We start from the raw sequence: 24,772 nt of genomic DNA on the forward strand, positions 1-24,772 counted from the left end.
CGTGGCTCTCCGCTGCCACTTCCTCTCGATTCTTGACATGGACCGAGGCCACGAAGTGGTTTACACTGACGGTTCAATGGCTGATGATCACAGCAGCTTTGCGTATGTCCATGCAGGACATATTGAATGGCATTCCTTGCCCGATCACTGCAGTGTTTTCACTGCCGAGCTGGTGGCTATATATCGTGCTCTTGAACACATCCGTTCATGCCCTGGGGAGTTGTTTCTTCTGTGTACTGACTCTTTGAGCAGCTTACAAGCTATCGACCAGTGCTACCCTCATCATCCTTTGGTAGCGACCATCCAGGAGTCCATCTATGCCCTGGAATGGTCCAGTCATTCAGTGGTGTTTGTCTGGACTCCAGGTCATGTCGAAATGCCAGGCAATAAACTTGCAGACAGGCTGGCCAATTAGGCTACGTGGAAACCGCTTGTGGAGATTGGCTTCTCTGCAACTGACCTGCGTTCAGTACTACGCTGCAAGGTTTTGCTGCTTTGGAAGACGAAATGGCATAACCTCAGCACGCACAACAAACTGCGTGCCATTAAGGAGACTATGAATGTGTGGAAGACCTCCACGCGGGCCTCTCGCAGGGACTCTGTGGTCATCTGTCGGCTCCACATTGGCCACACTTGGGTGACACACGGCTACCTCCTGTGCCATGATGACCCACCTCAATGTCGGTGCAGCGCCCGGCTGACAGTGACCCATATCTTGGTGAGCTGTCCTCCTTTGGCTGCCCTGCGACAGACTCCTCAGTTACTGGACTCGTTGGCATTAATTTTAGCTGACAATACCTCATTGACTAATTTAGTTTTACGTATTATATGTGACAGTGGGTTTTATCATTCTATGTAAGTTTTCGCCCATGTCCTTTGCCCCTTTGTGTTCTCCACTCTCTCTTGTGGCTCTCTTGTTTTTACCCCTTCTACCTGTTTCTTGCTTCTCTCTCTGGTTTTCTTTTCCTGTTTTGTCTGTGGTAGTGTTGGTTGTCCTTCTGTCATTCTTCTGGTTCTTCCTTTCTGCCGTTATTGTGTTGTACATCTCCTTTTCTTACTTCTTTCCCTTGTGTAATTATTTCACCGGGAACAAGGGACCGATCATCTCGCAGTTTGGTCCCTTTCCCTCCCTCTTTTAAACCAACCAACCAACCTGGTAACTTATTGCCTAAGCATTTCACAGTGTCATTGGTGACCTGTTCTGTGAAGTTGTTTTATGTAATTAGGGATGGTTTCATACTTAAGAATAGAGAATACAGATTAAATGCCTAACTTACATTGTAAACATAGCTTGGCTTGAAAGACCATATCTGCTCAGTTAAAATAAAATTAGTCGTAATGTAAAATGAAAAGTGGATGTTGTTATTACTCTCTATTTTTCATTAACACATTCTTCAAACAAGTAAGGCACAGTTCTAACCTTCTTGCAGCTGACAAAACATTGAGTTTCTTTAATGATTCCCTGCTTTATGGTTTATATCCATGTGGCATTACAGTAGCATATCATAATTGTAATGGATTACGTACATAACTTTGGAATAAGTGTAAATTGACTTTACTGTATCATCAACTTATGTTGCAGGCACACTTGTTAGACATTTTTATTAAAGTAGCTATTAGCTGCAAAACAAAACCATCATTATTTCTAATTGAGGAATCACGACCGTTACTCAGACATGTTACTCATGAAGAGTTTAAACAAACTTTGCTTCCTGCTATGCAGAAAGCAATGCTGAGAAATCCAGAAGTAATTTTAGAATGTATTGGATATGTTTTGGTGGGTCTTTCCATTGACCTGAGTCAGTATGCAAAAGACATTGGAAAAAACCTAGCAGGTATAACATTTTTAAACATTCTTACTTATTAGTAGTTTATATTACTTTGTATTGAAACACATCAGATTTATGTAATGTAAGATCTCTGTTTTGTACGGAATGTTGTCTGTCTAAATAAAATGATTGTAGTTACATGACAAACCAAGCTATGTGACATGCCAAGAAGAGCCATACTACCACAAACAAGTTTGGAACTCAGTGGGAGAATTTTGATTATAAAAAACATTTGTAGTATATGCCACCTGGTATTGAGTCTCTTCAGTGTTACCTAAACTAACCACGACAGACTTTCTATGCAGTAGACCCTATGTAGCAGACTGTGATAAAGTGAAGTAAGCATATTCTCACTCTAGACCAAGAATCAGGGCAGAGGGAAGTTGTAAAAAGTTGAAGTTCACTGAATGTGGCCACATAATATTGAAGCCATTGGTTTGTGGTTAATTTCTTTTTAATAAACAGGGTTTATATAATAAAATGAAACTCCAGTCACAATTGAATACACATGATGCTTTGTGTGTACACTTTGTATGCAACTCTGAGTAGAGTGGAAGGAAGAGGAAAATGTTGCCCCAGCATGCAGTTTACTATGCTACCAACAGTGAATTATCCCAGCATAAAAAAACGTTGATATAAACATGTCTTGATAAAATTCAAATGAAATTCTTACTAAAATTTACACAGTGTGTAAAGAATGAAGCAAAATAATCAAACCAGAGTAAACCTTTCATTGTGTCTATGTAACGAGGTGTGACAGTTGTAGTCCCCAAAATTTATCGACATCACTTAATTTGGCATTGTATGAGGGAGTAGCATGTGTGATAGTTTGGAAAGGATTGTCCATTCTCCCATCCCTAATGCACTCTTCATTTGTAGTTGACATTGGAAAACTATTCCTTTTGCCCAGCGTTATAAACATTCACTGTTGTTGCAGTGTCATTTCTTCTTTGCAAGCATTATTCATTCACTTAGAGAACTTTGATTTGTCTTATCCATTACTACTACTACTACTACTACTGCTCTACTATTATTATTATTATTATTATTGTTGTTATTATTCTATGTTGATTTTGGGTTTCTGAGCTACTATGGTGAGTTTCAGTATATACAGGGGCAGATGAAAGGAAGTGATTGTAAACAAAGGTGTATTATGTTCTGCTTTGAAATGTCCAGTGACTGTGTACAAAAGTTAGGGAAATTGAAACCATTAAAAAAAGGAAGTTTTGTCTCCAAGAAAAGAAAGCAGTTTAAGTAAAACATATTACTGACTTAGGTGATTTTCAGAAAAGTGTTGTTTGTGCGACTGGTTTAGAATTCTGTGATCTAGAGGCATGTTGTGTTAGTGTCATGGATAATGCCAGTTATCATTTAGAAAGGGAGAAAATTCCTGAGTGGAATACTATAAAAGAAAGAAATTATACAATGGCTTTGGGCTATTATATGAAACCAAAGAGTGGACGAACTCAAATCCCAAAACAGTTCCAATACCGTAATGAAGCTGGACTGCATAGCAGCAAAAATGTACAATGAGGCATTGACCCCCTCTCCATATCACTACCAGTACAACACCATTGAAAAGATATGGACATGTGATATTTGCGTAGACTAACATTGTCATATGGACAAGTAACTTTTGGGATTGTTATTTAAGCATCGGTAGCAGATAATGCCATCAACAGGGCGCAACTGTGTGCAGTGGAAGACTCAGGCTTCTCAAAGATTGGAAATAAGAGATGTGGGAGTACTGTATTGAAAGATCATAGTGTGAATTGAAGTTACTTCGAATGTATTAACAGGAGTAATAAGTCTTACACTAGCTCTCAGGAGCAGGAGCAGAGAATAAATAATTGAAACAGTGTGAAAGTGTCTGACTACCTGCCGCCTTCAATTAAAGCAGAAAAACCATGTGAGAAACACTAGGAGTTCTACAGCTTGCCAATCCTGCAAAGTGAAACATCATTTGTGAATAATTCATAACAATTTTCAAAATCAGGAGGAACGGAGATATTGTTTTTGTGCCAGTGAGAAAGATATTTCCACTATAGCATTGGACACTGGGATTTATGAACAGAAGATAAATTATCTGTTACGTGACCCAATCTTTAAGGAACTGTGGGTGACTCTAGTGACCAGGACACTTGGAATGACACCAGCTTCACCCAAAGAGTCTAGAGTAAATTTTGACACATCTAAGCAGCTTATTCAAAGCTCCCATTCGTTAGAAAATTTATAGAGGGTCCAAATTCCGCGGGTAATTGAGTTTCCAAAACTAATTGTTAATGGTATTGTTTTTCACCCATATCTTCTGCAAAATATTCACCAGGCAAACTGTGGAACCTGATAAGGACACAGATAGTGACATGATGCAGTGGTTATTTCCATAGAAGTCTTCGAAGTCATCACACTTCTGTGATCCAAATCCCCCAAGTACAGGTTTTGGTATATAAACAATGATTTTATTACATGGCCTGTTGGGGAGATATATTTCCATAAGTTTCACTAACACTTCAACAGCACACACACAAAAATTCAATTTACAGTGGAAGTAGAGCATGATGTGTACTATCATTCCTGGGTAATTAAGTCTGCATGACAGCAGAAGACACTGAAAGCCACAAAGTCTTCACACAGTCTGCGCATATGTACCACTATCGACATTCTCAGTTTTACCACTATTTGACCAAGTAGTAGTCTGTCATTAATATGGTAGTCACGAGGACACATCAGATTAGTGACACAATAAGGATGAAACAAGGACTGGAACACACATGGACAACATTTCAAGCAAATGAATATGGGTATACACAATAAACCAAGCATTGTTAGCCCAGAGTAGACTGGGAGTTGGTTAGAATGTGATTATGTGTCTGTTAATGGCATGATTTAATGAACAGATAAAATATCGTAGTGAATGTGCATCAAAGCAGTCAGCTACAGTGGCTACAAGTTATAGACCTTCTGGGCTCAACAAATGTCACAATCAACTAAGGAGCTTATGAGCCAACCAGCGACTATGGTATAGTCTACAAAGTAGTATCAGGTGGGTTGTAGATAAGTCCCTAGTGATACAGTCAGCTGGAACAACAGAATAATTCTGAGTCTGCTGAGAACTTAAGCGTAAATCAAGTGGTGTAACAACATGCGTATTGGTAGCAGACTTGCACCTTTGTGGTTTCTGGCAATAACAGACAGCCCTGTAAATGGGACAAGTCTAGTATAGCCCAATTAAAATTACTTGATAGTTGACACTTCACATGTTGGAACTGGTTTCCTCTAATCAGAGTGTTCAACGTGACACTCGAACCATTCTCTGTTGCCAAACTGGCACAACAGTTTGTCAGTTCACTTCCAAAAAAGGACATGTTTCATACACCACACTAACCAAATGGTACTGGACACTTTCGCACAAAACATGATTCATCATCACATATACATAACTGAAATTTTTCTGTCTTATGATGCTTGAAGAGGTTAGCTTTAATCTCTGTGGCCGAAACAAACATGATTTTACGTCTGCCACAGATTGTTGACTGCCGTTTTCTTGGATTCATCGCATATCATGAGGTTGTGGTTAGGTTAGGACATTAGTCTAACTAAATTCAGGACTATGAAACATATTGTCCACTGCAGTTCAGTCATTGGTCACTTAAAATTGGCTGTCGACAGAGCAGCTCACATTTCTGACATACCTTGTGGCGGTTACTTCCAACATTGCTCAGCGTTACACATTAACAGCATTTGTGAAGTGTTGCACTGTGTTGTATGTCATGTATAATGGAGTGGTAGCTGGCAGCTGATGTGGCAGCACTCTAGGGGCAAGTGACAGACGTCAAGTGTTAAGTAATTTTAACTGGGCTATAGTGCTAGTAAACAAGCAGTAGGATGACTACAGCAGTATTAAATGCTGTCATCTACTTGTTCAGAATTGTCCTGCCACGTACAGGATATGACATTCAGTAGGCCCCATTCCCCCTACCTGTAGCTACATTTAACTGCGATCAGCCATGGCAGGCAAATGTGTGTTTATCAATGATAATTTGTGCACTTACAGTGTATTTAAGAAATTTAGTCCCCTTGGCAGTGGTGCTTGCAGTAGATGTCAAAATGTTGCAATATGATGTGCTTCTGAATCGCATCAGAAGAATTAAATTCATCTGTATCTTCTTGGTGTCTCATTTTGTGGTTGCTTTTAGTTTGGTGATGCAGTTCAAAATTTATTTCATTAATATATTCCCACTTATTCGTGTACTGTACCAATATAGTTCCTGTCTGCTGTGATGTATTGTGTATATGCCTGTTTGTAGGAGTTGGCAATATTGTGAAAAGGGTAGATTGCTACTCACCATATACCAGGTGTACCAGTATGAGATGAGTGTTTTTTTGTGAAAATGAAACACTAATTTTGAGTTGAAAAGTAAAAACATATTATTCAAAGTGCTGACCATGTCTTTCTATTTATTGTGACCACCTTTCTGGCAATTTGTGGACACCACGCCAATAGAAATGTTCGTCTTTTGAAGCAAACCAATCAGACACCCAATTTTCGACTTCTTCGTAGGAATCAAAATGTTCCTCAGCCAATGCGTGTCCCATTGATGAAAACAAATGGTAGTCGGAAGGGGCCAAGTCTGGTGAATACGGTGGGTGGGGTAGCAGCTCCCAGCCAAGTGTTTTGATTGTATCCTGAATCAGTTTTGCTTTGTGTGCAGGTGCATTGTCGTGTAAAAAAATTACTTTGCCGTGTCTTCTGGGCCATTCTGGTCTTTTTTCGATCAGTGCATAGTTCAAATTGATCATTTGCTGTCTGTAGTGATTAGTATTCACAGTTTCACCAGATTTTAGAAGCTCATGATACACCACTCCTTTCTGATCCCACCAAACACAGAGCATTGTCTTCTTGCCGAATCGATCTGGTTTTGCTGTCGATGTTGATGGTTGTCCCGGATTAACCAATGATTTTTCCCATTTAGGATTCTTAAAATAAATCCATTTTTCATTTCCAGTAACAGTTCGATGCAAAATTGATTTTCTTTCATGTCTTTGAAGCAAAATTTGACAAATGGTTTTTCAGTTTTCCATCTGTCTTTCATTCAATTCGTGTGGTACCCATTTTCCACACTTCTGGATCTTTCCCATAGCTTTCAAACGGTCAGAAATTGTTTGTTGTGCAACATTTAGCATTGCTGCCATTTGCTTCTGACTCAAAGTATCATCTTCATCCAATATTGCTTGCAATTCGGCGTCTTCGAACTTTTTTGGTGGTCTTCCACGTACTTAATTTCTTACATCAAAATCATTATTTCTGAACCGTTGAAACCATCATTTGCATGTTGCTTCTGATAGAGCATGATCACCATATGCCTCGACAAATATTTGATGCGACTCTGCAGCACCTTTTTCAAAATTAATGCTTTCCACAAATCATGACTTTCTGGTACAAATTTGACATTGTTAACACAATGGAAACATATTACGTTGTTTGTTCCATGACTTGATGTATACTAAATGTCTTTGACAGATGTCATATCAACCAGACAAAAAAAAATTAAGGCTCGTTCACAACAAATGTTCCATATCGACACATTTGTATCTTAACGCTCATTTCATACCAGTACACCTGGTAAAGATGGCAGAGACTTGCAGACAGTCACAACAAAAAGACTGCTGTACATTTAAGCTTTAGGCAAAAAGACCGTATGAGGTAGCAAAACACACACACACACACACACACACACACACACAATCTCTGGCCGCTGTGGTCAGACTCAGCCCAACTTAAATGTATAGCCTCCTTTTCATTGTGGCTGTCTGCAACTCAGTGTCTCCTCTGTATTGTCAGTAGCAATTTATCCTTTCCATAATATTATTGTTCCTCAATTATCAACTTTCCATTGCTTGTAGCAATCTTCATTTTCACGGACCACCTATGAACCATACCTTCCTTTTGCAGGTACTAAAATCTTCCTTAAAATTTCTTTCTTTCTTCTCAAGTTATTTTTTTCTCCACCTTCTTCGTTTTTGGACATTCTCGACTAGAGAGTGGTTTATAGGGGAACACCTTTTTGCTGTCACATTCTGCGGTAATCATTCAGTCTTAACTTCCTAGCTCTTCTTTAATTTACTTTTGTGATATTACTACCATTATTATTATTATATTATTATTATTATTATTGCTATTATTATTTGATCTGAGGCTTTCCCAACATATAAGCTGCTTCCAGGGTTCTCTGGTTTACTGTCGGATCCAACTGTCGAAGATCCACAGTATTTCGCAAACCACCTTTCCGGCATTATCAGCTAGTGCTGATGGAAGTGCATCACCTGATTATGGAGGAACAGTTGTGTGCTAAAATATCATGGACCTTCAATGTTTGGATTCAGTAATCCACTGAAAACTGTGGAAGCATTGTTGTTGTGTTATCATTAGTAGTCATGGTGGTGGTGGTGGTGGTGGTGGTGGTGGTGGTGTTACAAACCTTCAGGATCAAAATTATTCATATAGTAGAGGATTCTAAATTGAGCAGTTTGAGATAAAAACTAATAGTTAGAAATTAATATACAGGGTGATTCAAAAAGAATACCGCAACTTTAGGAATTTAAAACTCTGCAACGACAAAAGGCAGAGCTAAGCACTATCTGTCAGCGAATTAAGGGAGCTATAAAGTTTCATTTAGTTGTACATTTGTTCGCCATTTCAGCCAGTAAAGTTTCTGGTCCCTTTTTCTTCGAAGGTGCTACTGTAACTGGACTACAGTATCTGGAGATGTTAGAGAATTGGCTGTTCCCTCAGCTCGAACAAGAAGCACAACAATTCATATTGCAGCAGGATGGAGCGCCACCACATTGGCACTTACCTGCCCGTAACTACCTGAATGTCAACTACCCGAGGCGATGGATCGGCCGCCAGGCAGCCCGTGACAGAGCACGTCATCACTGGCCTCCAAGAAGCCCTGATCTTACCCCCTGTGATTTTTTCTTATGGGGGTATGTTAAGGATATGGTGTTTCGGCCACCTCTCCCAGCCACCATTGATGATTTGAAAGGAGAAATAACAGCAGCTATCCAAACTGTTACGCCTGATATGCTACAGAGAGTGTGGAACGAGTTGGAGTATCGGGTTGATATTGCTCGTGTGTCTGGAGGGGGCCATATTGAACATCTCTGAACTTGTTTTTGAGTGAAAAAAAACCTTTTTAAATACTCTTTGTAATGATGTATAACAGAAGGTTATATTACGTTTCTTTCATTAAATACACATTTTTAAAGTTGTGGTATTCTTTTTGAATCACCCTGTATAGCTTTTTATTTACATAAACAACTTAAACTCTTTACCTTCAGTTTAAGCACATAGCAACTGCCCAACAAGACCACCACCACCACCACCACCACCACCACCATCACCACTCCCTTTAGTATAATAGGGTGCAGATAAGGCAGTGGCTGGGTGAAGCATTTGGTACAGAGAGAGAAGGAGAATGCTTGCAACGTTGCCAGTTCGGCCTTTCAGTGCAGTCAGCATTGCACTCTCAGGTGTCAGCTAAGTGGGCTGTTTTGTGGTCGTGCACCTAGTAATGTTATTCGTAAGAATTTCACCATTCCAACAGATATGTTATGCACCTAGTAGAGAATATTCTACCTATAATTTAATTTCACATTTCAGTCATACTTTTTGAGTAGTTTGCATCGCTAATTTTGTGGATTCCAATCTCTTTATGATCTACTGATTTGATACAGCCTATACAACTGCAGAAGTAATGCATGTTTTTGTCCTTATATACGATTCTTCTTATTGTGGCGAAACGATGACAGTGGTGACGCTTCCTAAGTGAAGAAGCACTCTGTTCAACTTGCAGCTGAGACCAGTTAGAAATGTTTGTCAAGGTAGCCTGTAATTTTTTATTTATGTTGCCTTGAACACACTGCACAGATTAATGTATGTAGCAAACAACGTCATAGCCACTTAAATGAACAGTATACTATTGGAAATGAGCGTTGGCGTCATTGGGCGGGAGGCCCCTTACGGGGCAGGTCCAGCTGATGTGGTGCAGGTCTTATTACATTCAATGCCACATTGGGCGACGTGCCCACCAGATGGGGATGAAATGATGATGAAGACAACATATCATCCAGTCCCTGAGCGGAGAAAATCCCCAACCCAGCCAGGAATCGAACCCGGGCCCCTTAGGATGGCAGTCTGTCACGCTGACCATTCAGCTATTGGGGCGGACAGGATACTATTAGTTATGTAGAATATGCAATAGTCAGCCACTATTTCAGAGTGACCACAGACAGCAAGGAAACGGACATACACTGAAATGATTTTAACTGTGGAAGTGAAAATATTATTCTCAAGCGAAAATGGTGGTAAAGAGAATAAATTTGAATAGAAACTTGATGCTCAAGAACATACGTGAAACTAAGCAAGGAAAGCCCCTTTGGTCAGTGTGTAATAAGGCTGAATATGTCTGAGTGAAAATATAAATGTTGTACTATGTCTTACTCAGCAGTGACATTAATGTAATCTGTTTCGAAATAATTCTAACTGTTGATCATAAACTTGTGCTTTATATATTCAGGTCAATCTAATGAACTTCTTGTGTGAATAATCTTGTACTTGCCCAGTTTGTCAGATCAAGATAGACTGACATTTTTTGAAATGTGAGACATTAGTTCCATGTACATACAATAGGTACTGGTGATCACTATTTGCTTCTACACAAGTAGAATATAAAACTGCATAATCATAATTTCAAAGATGGATTCACAGCTACTAATAACATGTAATGCAGGAACAAGTCCAACTGCCACACAGACAAGCCAATGATGGATTTAGTACTTACAGCTGCAAGCCAATAAATCGACGCCATCTACTTTGCTGTTGGACTGCGACAAATCTGCCTCGTGGATGTTTATTACAAAGAGCTCCGTAATACAGTCCCTACTAATTTCTTGTTGGTAGTCCTCAGCCTGTAATTTTTCTGCATGCATTACACAGTCCGCCCACGCAAAAATCGTGGTGTTCTTGATTTCTGCATGCGTAAGACACTCAACATTTGCAATTTTAAAGGTACTGTTCTTTTGTGTGATGTCAGCTTTCAACTGCGCCCATATCATTTTGATGGGATTTTAATGGCAGTGCTACAGTGGTAATCTAATTACTTGTTGCCCATGTTGTTTAGCGATCTCGTCAATCTCCTAGGAACAGTAAGCTGGCTTATTTGTGTCGACAAGTAGTATGAATTCCGCTCTGGTTCATGATGGATCATGAGGGATGTCATTTCTCGATAACCAAGCGATAACATCTGACTGCCTGGTATGGGTAGTAGGAACTTTGTTGAGTTGCACTGAGTGGACACTGGCATTGTCCATCACAATAATTGAATTCGGGTGGGGGTATAGTAATAATTATTTTGTAAACCATTGTTTGAATACATTGTATATTGTCTTGCTATGGTAATCCTCAGAGCTCTTTGACTTTGAAGTCTGAAATATTAGTTTACTTTCAGGAATAAACTCTGTGTCCACTGACCCTGCATGTACAATAGTAAGTAGATTGTCTTTACCTACAGGCACTTGAAGACTACCAAAGCCATAGCTCATTTTCCAGCACATTGACCTTTCATGGTTTTGGTTCACTTACGTTTCATCCATATAATAAATGCGAGACGTCCCAATGTCTTCAATCTCCTGCATTCTTCTTAATAATACAGCCCTTGCAGCTACAATATCACTCATCTTCATAAGGAATTTTCTCCCATCATCACCTTACAATATCGAAAGCCCATCTCCTTTAATATTTGTAGCATTGTCCATCAACTGCCATTAAAATTCAATTTCTTTTTCATCTGGGAAACTAAATTGTTTCCAGTCGTGGTATTTGCCTCTCGAATACATATCATATATTGTCCAATGTAAAATGTTCTTTGAGAAATTGTCCAGATTGCTGACTTCCTTTTTTGATTCTGCTGCCTCCCTGGCAATTTAAAAGATGCCAACCCGCTGGATTTCATAGAAGTGTTAGCTTACTAGAGATGTGCTGCACAGTTTGCAGTCCCACACTGCACACATTGTTCTCGCCTAGCTGCAGGCAACATTGGGGCGGCAGCCATGTGGTGATGAGTCATCTGCTTCAGCTTCTCTTCTGAACAAGTTGTACACTCGGAACACTATAGCTCTTGCTTGCTTGTGTAGCACTTGGTACTTTTGTCATCTGTCAGCCATAACAAACACTCTGTAAACAATATAATCGTCCACGCATGTACGCTAGAGAAGAAATCACCACTACATGTTTAAAGCACACAGCAATGCGTGAAATGGACAGAAGTGATGGAATGACACTATTGTTCGAGGGGGTCACCAAGTACATTATCCCTTGCTACTGTGCATCACCCTCACCACCCACCTTACTAGCTGCACACATCTATAGTAATAGTAGCAGTAGTAGTAATAGTAGCAGTAATTATGATTGTGTTTTAGTTTTGAACACAACATGTATGACAGAAGATTAAGTAAAACAATTTTAACCAAGAATTTTTATTTTACATATCTGTGTAGCAAATCTACATTCAAAAGATGATTTGGCTCGTGATGAAGCAGCAGCAGCCTGCCGCAATTTGGCCCTGCAGTGTAGTGACCCTGGAGCATTGGAAGACCTGTTACAACATCTGTTTAATGTTTTCCATGGTTCAGAAGGAAAACTTACAGTTGCAACACACAAGATGAGTGTGTTACAGGTAAATGAAAATATTGGATTCATTAGCCAGTAAGTTATGGATTACCTGGATATAAATTAGTTCTTATTTACTTAGCAGTTTTTGTTGCTCTCAAAGTTAATATCTTTGAAAAATCCACATTTTGGTATAAAGAGCTCAGTGTCAAGATTTTGAAATGAAGGAAACATAAATATGAAAAAGAAAAAAAAGAGTAAGTAATGAACTATTATTAATGGAAAAAATATCACTGAACTGAAAGTTGCTGCTAATTGGGTGTGTTGGGGGAGGATTGTGTGTGTGTGTGTGTGTGTGTGTGTGTGTGTGTGTGTGTGTTTGTTTAGTCCAGGAAGATGGTGGTGGGTTTTGAGAACGTTTTGGAGAGCAAGTTCCTAACCTCAGAGTTCAGGAAAGCTACTGCAGAATTGGAGGACCCAAGTGGTCTGTGTGGTGTAGCAGGCCCTTTGCTCCATGGGGTAGTGATGTAGAGCAGGCTATTCCAGAACTGCCCCATAGGGATCCCTCAGCTCACTTTGGAGCAAGCACAGGTGGGGTAACTACTCAGCATGTGGCCCTATTGCATGTGTTCTGTGCATGTGTGAGCTGTGGCCACCCCTGCATACGTGTGTTCAACCAGGGCAGTACATTTGCTTACGCTATAGCCTGGCTGCCTGACAACCCATGCATTAGCATAAAGGGTGTATACAACTGGGAGATCCGGGAAAAACCCGGGAGTTTTTCCATCTGGGAGAAAACCGGAAATTTTTCATTGTTTTAGTTTTCAGTTCAATTTTTGTAATTTTGACTGGTGAGAACTGATACTTAAACAAAGGATATTACTGTATCCTGCTGCTGCAGAATAATACTGCAGAAATAAAACATGAACGAGAGAAAAAAACCAAAATAGAAGTTAAATTGCAAAGGAAATGTGCCATATACAACAACAAAACACAGTGCTCATACAAGCATCTGCCAACAGCAAAATGTGTCAAAGGCTTTAGCAAGACTATGCAATGCTTCATAACAACAAATTGCCTCCATGAGTGTGATGTCACAACTGTTTACAGTAGATTCATTTTAGCAGTTATGAGCGGGATCCTGCGTATGTGCTGTTGAGTCACGTTTGAGTAGTACCTTCTCCCACTCCTGGCCACAGAAGTAGTAGCAAGCAGCGAGATGCTACCCAGAAAAATTTTACTGGTATGCTCAAGCTGCCAGATTCATGCATGAGCAGCGGGCCCGGACCTTGGGGGCCATAGTCTTGAAGAAAAAAACCTTATTTCACAGAGCGCGTAGCATCTAGCGCACGTTGGTCTATCAATTATTCATATGATTTTAAACACATCCCTGTTGGTTTTTGAACATTTTTGAACGCATTCTAAACTGATTTCTGAATGAATCTAAGTTGATTTTTGAATGCGTGCATAGTGTACTTGATGTCTCTGTCAGGGGAATCCTCGTCGCATCTATAAATAAACTTTCCTGTTGACAGAAGGGGATGGGGCTATACAAGATGAGCGGAATAAAGCTGAACGGATGAATGCCAATGTTGAAAGAATAAAGTGCAATTTATTGCTGCAGAATAAAGAATGTTTGTCTATGTGGTTGACTGGGTTTGCAAATGATCAGCATTGTTATAATTACTAACAAAATCCACAGATTCAGACTATCACAGTGGAAATAAACGACTAACAGGAATAACAGGTAAGAAAGATTATGATTATCTTCTCGGTGTATCCAAGAAAATAAAATTTCAACAGGAAATTTTTGGCCAGATCGCTACACTAGTAAGCATCAGTTGTACAGTCCCCGGCTAGCAGCCAGTTATGTTCTATTCTGAGAATAGCGCGGAAAACACACAGTACAAACATGTAATAATGCCTAACCAGAGAATAATCGCGGGAAAACTATACAGGTGATTCTGGCAGGGTTAGTGAAGTTAACTGGAGAATAAGTTTTGACAATGGCAGGAATAGTTACAGAATTAATGATGACAAGATTCTTTGTTAGAACGAGGATGGAGAAGAAACGGGGACATCACACAAATTATGGAAGAATATAACAATTCCAAATTTATATAAAAATTTCATACTACTTCTTTTCAATCTCATGCTTGAGAAACGGGAGCATATGAACGAAATGTGAAACTCCTTTCTAACTTAAACCTTTTTGCTTGTAGTAGGCCTTATAAGCATTTGATATTGGTACTGTGAGTTATGTTCCGTAGTGTTACAAAAATGGCCTTTTGTGCCAAAAGTCTTTTTTATTTGGTGTGTGTTACAACTGCTGCAATATTAGGAAGACCTATTTTGTTTTATCTAGCAGACAGTGACAAAATAGACGTGATCAGATCGAGAAATCACACCAGTCTTGGGTACTATTTGCATTAACAGCCTTTTCTGTAGTAGACAACGACATTTCGATTTTTCATGTAGCAAAACGTTTGACGAACTTTGATTAGGTAAAAGATTCTTTCGTAGAAAGGAAAGCACACCATGTAAAGCTGTAGCAAGATTAGAGAGAAAAAAATGCTGGGACCTAAGGATTGAAGAAATGTCTACTGTCTTGCTTGTCTCTTATCTTTACTGGTTTTATGTATCCTATATTTAATTTTATCTCACACAAAACAGCAAGTTATTAGCTAATAGGCAATAAATAGTGCTGATTTTCTGAAGAGTTCTTGTTCTCCCAGTTACAAATTATCCTACCCAGTATTAATTGCGAATTTTTTTAAGGGGGCAGGATGTCAAACTGGCTGACCGGGAGCAGAGAGGCACCACAGGACATTTTAATTTCCACTGTCCTGAATATGAGTTCCACAGAGCAAAATACAGTGACATGCAGTAGAAGAATGGCGTGTGAAGAAGCATGGCACTGCACTTTGGCGCACTTAAGACCAAATAACATGGCTTATATTTCCTCTAACAATATGTTTTATGTATCAGACTCTTCAGGAAGATGTGCGCTACAAAATGGACATATATTTGAAAAGTTGATTTTTGTAAATTTTAGACGTCCTATCTCAAACACTCGAGGGAGGGGGACGCCACTATCTAGTATTGCTCTGGTTTGGAAATGTTGTAGGTCCGGGGCTGATGCGCAGAGCAGTCTGAGTTATAGTGGGGAAGTGGGTAGTCTCTACGTGACTCATGTTGACAATTAGTGATGTTGCTGTTACCTCTTCGTGTACAGCTCTCATGTCAAATGAAAACAAAATGGATGTCTGCGGCCGGGAGCTATCAATTGAATTAAAATACATTCGCATATTCTGAGTCGTGGTCACCGTTGTGCTGATATGGCAAAGACTACCAAATCCACCGGTTAGTCCCTCAGCCGTTAGGGGTAAAACCCAATGGGACTCGGGGCAAGTAAGGCTAGCAACCTGCTTCCCTGGTCGTTTAAATATGATGCTGGCAATAATCAGAGCAAAATGCCTCGGACCTTTGGAGGTGACGGAGTCTCACCTCTAACTGACAAACCAGGGACTCCTAAGATACGACTTGGCAAACAAATGGTAATGAGATGGGGAGCTATTAATATCAATGGGGGCTACTCTGGGAAGAAGGTAGAGCTGGCAGAGGCTGCAAGTAAGATGGGTCTGGACGTTTTAGCTGTTAGTGACATTCGGGTAAGGGGTGAGAAAGAAGAGGAAGTGGGAGAATACAAGGTCTACCTGTCAGGAGTCAAAGCAGGAATAGCACAATGAGGTGTAGGGCTTCACATCAGGAAAGAAATGGAACCCATCGTAGTTGCAATAAGGAATGTAAACGAACGACTGATTTGGATAGATTTGACAGTGTCTAGCAAGAAAATTAGGATTGTGTCAGTATATTCGCATTGTGAAGGGACAGATCAAGATAAGATGGGTAGTTTTTATGAGGCACTCAGTGATGTAGTTGTTAGAGTAAAGGACAAGGGCAGCGTTCTGCTCATGGGTGATCTTAACGCCAGGATTGGAAATCGAACAGAAGGGTATGAAAAGGTTATGGGTAAATTTGTAGAGGATATGGAGGCCAACAGGAACGGGAAACAACTCTTGGATTTCTGTGCCAGTATGGACTTAGTAATCACAAACTCCTTTTTTAAACATAAGAACATTCACCGGTATACTTGGGAAGGCAGGGGAACCAGATCTGTCATTGACTATATAACAACAGATCAGGAATTCAGGAAGGCTGTTAGGGGGACACGTGTATTCAGGGGATTCTTTGATGACACTGATCATTATTTAATCTGCAGTGAAATTGGGATTGTGAGGCCGAAAGTGCAGAAGGTCAGGCCCATATGTAGGAGGATAAGAATGGAGAAACTTCAGGATAAGGAAATCAGGCACAAGTACATAACAGCGATCTCAGAAAGGTACCAGTTAGTTGAATGTAGTCAATTACAGTCATTGGAAAGGGAATGGACAAGGTACAGGGACACAGTACTAGAAGTGGCTAAAGAATATCTTGGAACAGTAGTGTGTAAAAGTAGGATGAAGCAAACAGCTTGGTGGAATGACACAGTCAAGGAAAAAGAAGGCGTATCAAAAATGGCTACATACAAGAACTCAGGTAGACAGAGGAAGTTATGTTGAAGAAAGAAACAAAGCCAAACAGATAATTGCAGCATCCAAGAAGAAATCTTGGGAAGACTTTGGAAACAGGTTGGAGACTATGGGTCAAGCTGCTGGAAAACCATTCTGGAGTGTAATTAGCAGTCTTCGAAAGGGAGGTAAGAAGGAAATGACAAGTATTTTGGACAGGTCAGGAAAACTGCTGGTGAATCCTGTGGATGCCTTGGGCAGATGGAGGGAATATTTTGAAGAGTTGCTCAATGTAGGTAAAAATACGATCAGTAATGTTTCAGATTTCGAGATAGAATGGGATAGGAATGATGATGGAAATAGAATCACATTTAAGGAAGTGGAGAAAATGGTCAGTAGATTGCAGTGCAATAAAGCAGCTGGGGTGGATGAAATTAAGTCGGAACTCATCAAATACACCCTGGAATGTCAGGTCTTAAATGGCTACACAGGATAATTGAAATGGCCTGGGAGTTGGGACAGGTTCCATCAGACTGGACAAAAGCAGTAATCACACCAATCTTTAAACATGGAAACAGAAAAGATTGTAACAACTACAGAGGTATCTCTTTAATCAGCGTTGTGGGTAAAATCTTCTCAGGTATTGTTGAAAGGAAAGTGCGAGTATTAGTTGAAGACCAATGGATGAAAATCAGTGTGGGTTTAGGCCTCTTAGAGGTTGTCAGGACCAGATCTTTAGCTTACGACAAATAATGGAGAAGTGTTATGAGTGGAACAGAGAATTGTATCTATGCTTTATAGATCTAGAAAAGGCATATGACCGGGTTCCTAGGAGGAAGTTATTGTCTGTTCTACGAAATTATGGAATAGGAGGCAAACTTTTGCAAGCAATTAAAGGTCTTTACATGGATGGTCAGTCAGCAGTTAGTTGACGGTAAATTGAGTTCATGGTTGGGGAGAGTAGTTTCAGGGGTAAGACAAGGCTGCAACCTGTCTTCACTGTTGTTCATATTATTTATGGATCACATGTTGAAAACAATAGACTGGCTGGGTGAGATTAAGATATGTGAACACAAAATAAGCAGTCTTGCATATGTGGATGACTTAGTTGTGATTGGATGACTTAGTTGTGATGGCAGATTCGATTAAAAGTTTGCAAAGTAATATTTCAGAGCTAGATCAGAAATGTAAGGACTATGGTATGAAGATTAGCATCTCCAAAACGAAAGTAATGTCAGTGGGAATGAGATATAAACGGATTGAGTGCCAAATAGGAGGAACAAAGTTTGAACAGGTGGACAGCTTCAAGTACTTAGGATGCATATTCTTACAGGATGGCAACATAGTGAAAGAACTGGAAGCGAGGTGTAGCCAAGCTAATGCAGTGAGCACTCAGCTACGATCTACTCTCTTCTGCAGGAAGGAAGTCAGTACCAAGACTAAGTTATCTGTGCACCGTTCAATCTTTCGACCAACTTTGTTGTATGGGAGGGAAAGTTTCAGATTTTATTTTATTTCCACCTTTTTGACAGTCAAGCATTAATCACCTTGCAGAACAATGAAGTTATTTTTGTCAGTTTTCTAAAGAAATTTGTTTATCTTTTCCACTTCGGCAGTCAATTTATTTAAAACGAAGTGTTTAATTCCACACTATTGGTTAGTTTCAACTGTTTGCTGCATTTAAAGTGCACGTTTTCATTGTCTAGCACATATGGCATTACGCCATTATAAAGAACCAAACATGAGATAATATGGTACTGGTACTCCAAGAGAATTTACATCCTGAAAACCACAGTGAAAAGCTTAACATCAGGTCGAGGCCTACTTCATTGGGATCTGTACCTACAGGTGTGCACTTTAAGCTGAATTATGCATTTTAGTATGGTTCAAGAAACTGCGATGCTCTTGGAGTATCCTCTGATATCTTGTTTCTTTTATGAGATAATGTAAGATCTTTTAATGTTTTTCATGTACGAACATACAGCCTTCCTACGTTATCATAGCTGCGCAAGTGCGGTGACGCCTGTTATCTGGCGCTCTCTGGCAACTGCTGAAATGAACCTATTGATAACAGATTGCGGGAAAATATTTGGAATGGCAGATTGTAAAACGTTACTTTCAAGTAAATTTCCTTTTGCGCAAGATGAACTATGTGCAAGAATGTATGATGAATTTCTTAATCACAAGGCATTTGACCCTCATTTAAAAAATCAACTCTTTGATGACGAACCATTTAGAAGAATTTCGACCCCAGAAGATCAGACATTTATGTCATTATTAAACATTTTACTGGCCCATTTGTGCTATATACGTATCTTGTGTAATGCATGTATGAAAGGCCAACATCATATGTGAAAGCTTAGCTTCTCTTGCAGCCTGTTAACCTTAGAGACTAATATTATATGTGAAAGCTTTGGTTTTCATGAGCACCATTATGTATTTAAATTTAAACCATTAACTTTTGCTGTTTATAGTGTCCTATGTTCTGAATATCTACTGTCATCAGCTGGTGAGATCACGTGACATGAGCTATGACTGGCTTACGAAAGCACATCCCAATCTCGATATCAATGCTTCAGAAAGTAACATGCAGTGTTTGGTGGAATTCAAATTTATAATTTTGTAATACGCAAATATGCAGCGCACGTGTTGCTGCACATCAAACATCTTTCCAAAACGTGTTTTTCCCCTGAGTTTCGTTCTTTAAAGTGCTGGGAAATTCTACGCTGGTGTATAAAACCATAACCATTCAAAGGTTTGATACGTTTTACAGTTCCGAGGGAAAGTATAATGTCACTTAACTCACCCAGGAGAAAGTGTGTTTTTAATTGGGATATCCAGGAAAAATCTGGGAATTTGTTTTTCCTTGTCCGTGTATACACCCTGGCACAGTTTGCCGACCTGTATCTATGAGTGTCCAGTTGGAGCAGCCTGGTATAGAGCTTGCTTGGTGACTGGATACTGGTTATCCCCGAAGTGGGCAGTTGTTTTGTGTCTGTTCTCTTCTTCTCAGTCAGTTTAGCATACCTTCATAGATGTTGACCTCGACCTCAGAGATAGCTACATCAGTACCTTCGTCCACGTCAAACCTACTAACTACCAGCAGTACCTCCACTTCGACAGCTGCCACCCATTCCATACCAAGAAGTCCCTTCCATACAGCCTAGCCACCCCTGGTTGTCACATCTGCAGTGACAAGCAGTCCTCCTCAGAATATGCCGAGGGTCTCACTGAAGCCTTCACTGACCATAATTATCCTCCCAACCTTGTGCAAAAACTTATCTGCCGTGCCTTATCTTTCCAAACCCCTCCCCCCCTCCCCAAGTCCCACAGTCCAGCCACAGAGGAACATTCCCTTCGTAACTCAGTACCACCCAAGACTGGAGCAACTGAATTACATTCTCCCCTGGGGTTTTGGCTACCTCTTGACATGCCCTGAAATAAGGAATGTCGTGCCCACTATCCATCCTACCCCACTCACTCTGGTACTTTCCACCGAACCTACACAACCCCTGCTCCCAATCCCTTACTTCATGGCTCATACCCCTTTACCCCTTTAATAGACCTAGATGAAAGACCTGTCCCACACATCCTCCCACCACCACCACCACCACCACCATCACCCCAACCACCTACTCCAGTCTGCTCACAAACATCACCTATCCCATCAAAGGCAGGGTTACCACTGTGCTGCATTCTATGTAGGCTTGCAACCAACGAGCTGTCTGTCTGCATGAATGGCCACCGACAAACTATGGCCAAAAAACAAGTGGACCACCCTGTTGCTGAACACGCTACCAAACATGATATCCTTCATTTCAATGATTGCTTCACGGCCTGTGCCATATGGATCCTTCCCACCAACACCAGCTTTTCTGAATTGCACAGCTGGGAACTTTCCCTGCAATACATCCTACGTTCCCATAACTCTCCAGGCCTCAGCCTTTATTATTCACTGTCCTCACTCATCCAGCCCCCTCCCTGTTCCCATCATTCCAGTGCTACACAGCCACCATTTCACCACCACATCCAGTCTTTTTATTTCTTTTTATCTCTCTCCTTTCTGCTACATCCCTCCACCCTCTCCATTCCCGATCTCTCCCCTGCCCTCCGTCTAAACTGCAGCACTTCACTGTCCGCCACTTGCACCATATTATCCCTCCCCCACCCCACCCCAGCATCCTCCTTAACGCCACCCAGTCGCCACTCCCATCATGCACTGGTGCTGCTGCTTGCAGTGTGGTTTCAGTTGTCTGAGACTGCAGTTGTGTGACCGAGTTGTGTGTGTGTGTGTGTGTGTGTGTGTGTGTGTGTGTGTGTGTGTGTGTGTATTTTATATTTGCCAACATTGTAGTAGTTCTCATGTGCGAGTCATAAGATTTAACTGCATTTTCACAGAACGTTTAACTGAGTCCAGGCCGACCTTTTTAGCACCTATTGAAACAATTCCTGACAAAATTTCCATCTGTAAATGGCTTCCAAGTTTTTGCGGTAAGATGAGATGATTCAAAACTTATTTCTGTTACAGTTCATGAGTCTTTTAACAGGTTTTATGACCATCAAGGAAGAAATTTGCTTCTTATGTTGTTCTGGAAATTCTGAAAATGCAGACTTTTTGTAGTGTCTTCTTAAGTTGTATTCATTTGGGATGGCTACAATACTTTTGCAAATAGGGCAAATGATATTATTGAGCAGTTACAAAAATAGAAAATAATAATTATATTGAGCTTTCCTGAAATGGCCACATCTCGTCTTGTAATTAGCGCTTTCTACTTTGCCTTGCTTATGTATTCTAGGCGTTAGACCTTCTTAAAGAGGGGATGGTGAATCTATGCAACAATGCCTATGAAGAGAGGAAAAAACATTTTCTGATATTGTTATTGACTGATAATGGTGAAGTAAATGCTTACAGATTCACAGAAATACCAAAAATTGTTGCTTACCTTCGCCATGAAAAGTTCAGTGCACTAATGAATAGACTGATAAAGCTCACTAGTGTATTGTTGAATATACAAACCAGTGACAGCTAACAATGCCATTACCTGCAGGCCCATGTGCAACTCCTGTTGCTGTGACTGAATTGTTCCTCAAGTGTGCAGGTTGAAAAATAGTGTGCCATGTGACAAGCAATTATTTCAAATTGGAATCCCCCCCTTGCAACGCCAGCTAGCCTGGTGTAGCTCAAAAAAACTAAGTTCTGCCCTCTGCTTTCTGTGAAGGAATGAAAGATGAGTAAAAAATAAATCACAGGAGCAAATGGTGAGGGTTGGACCGCATGCAGCCCATGGCCACAGTCTGTTCAGTGGTACTCTACAGTAGGACTCCAGTGCCTCCCACATAACATGGGCCATTTGGAGCTTCTCACTCATCACTAGTTTTCCTGAGCTCTGGAGAGGAGAACATGCTCGCAACCCCCCCTCCCCCCCTCCCTCCACACACACACACACACACACACACACACACACACACACACACACACACTTTTTACAGTTGATATTTTGTATTTTTTGTTTACTCTTTCTTTTTTTACCTTTTACGGTTTTAAAAATGGAACTTTTATAGGATCACTTTGTTGCCAGTCTTGCTGCCTGTCTGTTAAGGATCCTTTTTCTCAGGAATGGGTAGAGGTATCAAGTTGTAATGTATGTTGTTGAAAAAAATTAGTTGTCTAAGCCAATGTAATAAAAAAATAGGGACATATAGCCGGCCGTTTATGTCACATATTTTGATATTCGCAAACTCACTCATCAAAACCTGTAGGTGAACTATCCATATACAGAATTAAGTTTGTAAGGAACCCTCAGTGTACGAGCTCTACTCACATATATCTGGTTGGTTTCTTCCAAGTATTCCCCTCTGTTCTTAATCACATCACTTTATTCTGCTTTTCATTTCTTTTCCTCTCAATCCAGCTTTACTTCCCAGTGTGTTGTGTCATCTCTGGGATGAAGCTGGAAGCTGGCATAGTGCTCATGAATGTACCATCTTTGACAAGCTGCTTTTTCACATGCCTCCCCTTTCATCTTTACCTGTCATTGTTCTAACAAATGGCCTCCATGCTCTTTTCATCTTAGACTACCTATCTTGCTAGTAATAATGAGTTTTTAAAAGTTTGTTTCTAATCATGACTGTTTATAGAAAAATGTAAATTATTTCTTTCAGGGTGCTGGCAACCTTAGTTACAATGCAGTTACAGGAAGCAGCGTCCACCTTTTAGCGTCACAAGCAGCAGATCATTTTATAAAAGTTTTGGATGTAGAAGGTTTGCATATTACTGTATTGTATTTTATTTATGTATTAAACATCATTGTGTGATTTTTGAAAATTCTGTATGATTCACTTTTTTTTTTCAGTCCATGAGAAAACATTAATTCATGCACTGGATATGTTTTCCCTTTGGTGCTCAAAGTTCAGTAATGAAGTGCCTCAGAAAGTTATAGATTGGTTGAAGGTGAGAAATTATTTTAAATAATTTATTTTTAATTCACATTGCCTACTTCAGTACTTTTAGAGTACCGTACTTTTTTTTTAGTGTTACTTTGTAATGTGTGCAATAAAATTAATTGGATAATGGCTTGTGTGTCTTCATCATCTCGTCTCCTTGTATTTCTCTCATTGTCATTAGAGAAATACCAGAAAGTTTCTAAAAGTGGAAAAAAAGCAAAATTTTCTGTTCCATTGATATAGAATGGTTACTTTGTACTACATTCCTTTCTATTTAAGAAATGTGTAATGCCAAGAAATACCATAGAACCACTAAGTGTCATATGTAGTTATCAGTGAAACATCTCGTTTTAAAATATCACATCCTTCCAGGAACATTTATTTTTGTCTTTACATTGACGCATGCAGAACCCAGCTGTCACATCTAGGCATATTTTAATTGGGTGACCCAGACGTCTTTCTGTGATTACAAACATTCATAAGGCATAAAATACGACACACAGATAAATACTTTTTATCTTGAATTGCATATGACATATTAAAGTTTTTTGTGTGCATACATACTTACTGTCACTTTGTGACAACAGCAGAACCTGCCACCAATTACAAGCAACATGTATCAAGCCAGTGGAAAGCCCAATGTGCTCTCTGGTAACAAGAGACACAGTCACCAAAAACAGTCCACTTGAATTTTGGCCTCATCTGAGAAAAGGACACTTTTCAGATAGTCATCATGTTCCTCAATCTTAGCCAGCATGCCAGCAGTAAAGACATAATGGGCACTGTAAACCATGAGTTGCAAGGGCTGCATGATCTAGCCTTTGTATGTGTGGAAAAGAAGTTGTTTACATTTGGATGGCATTCACCAATGTCTTTGGAATCCACAATTCATGTGAGGATCGGGGGACTGAATTCCTGTGACATGCTATTCAGATGTCTTTCGTTATCTGAATTGTCTGCACTAAACATCAAGGCTTTCATGTTCTTTAGAGATCACATACACTCCCTGCTTCCTTAAACTTCACATACCACTTTTTGATGCTTTTACTATCTGGTGGCAGTCAATGGTATGCCTTCTGGAATTTTCTCCGGATTGTTATTGGTAACTGTCTCTCATGATACCAGAGTACACATTGGACTTCCTCCTGATTTGCGTACATGTTGTTTGCAAATGGTGTCTGATTTCCCTATTTTATGTCACTGGACTCTGAGGCAAACAAAGTAACGCAAAACAAAACAATGGAAAATCCAGGATGGAA

The 24,772-nt window shown here is 40.0% G+C and overlaps 1 protein-coding gene across 1 annotated transcript in view; it reads left to right on the forward strand.

The window, feature by feature from the left end:
- LOC124717053 (eIF-2-alpha kinase activator GCN1) overlaps positions 1-24,772 on the forward strand; it is a 265,579-nt gene that overhangs the window by 42,540 nt on the left and 198,267 nt on the right. The window contains exons 5-8 of the mRNA XM_047243734.1: positions 1,583-1,835; positions 12,387-12,565; positions 23,232-23,331; positions 23,423-23,520. Coding sequence (XP_047099690.1) covers positions 1,583-1,835; positions 12,387-12,565; positions 23,232-23,331; positions 23,423-23,520 — 630 coding nt within the window. The remainder of the gene's footprint in view (positions 1-1,582; positions 1,836-12,386; positions 12,566-23,231; positions 23,332-23,422; positions 23,521-24,772) is intronic.

Source organism: Schistocerca piceifrons, chromosome 1 (genome assembly GCF_021461385.2).
Source record: "Schistocerca piceifrons isolate TAMUIC-IGC-003096 chromosome 1, iqSchPice1.1, whole genome shotgun sequence".
NCBI lineage: Eukaryota > Metazoa > Arthropoda > Insecta > Orthoptera > Acrididae > Schistocerca > Schistocerca piceifrons.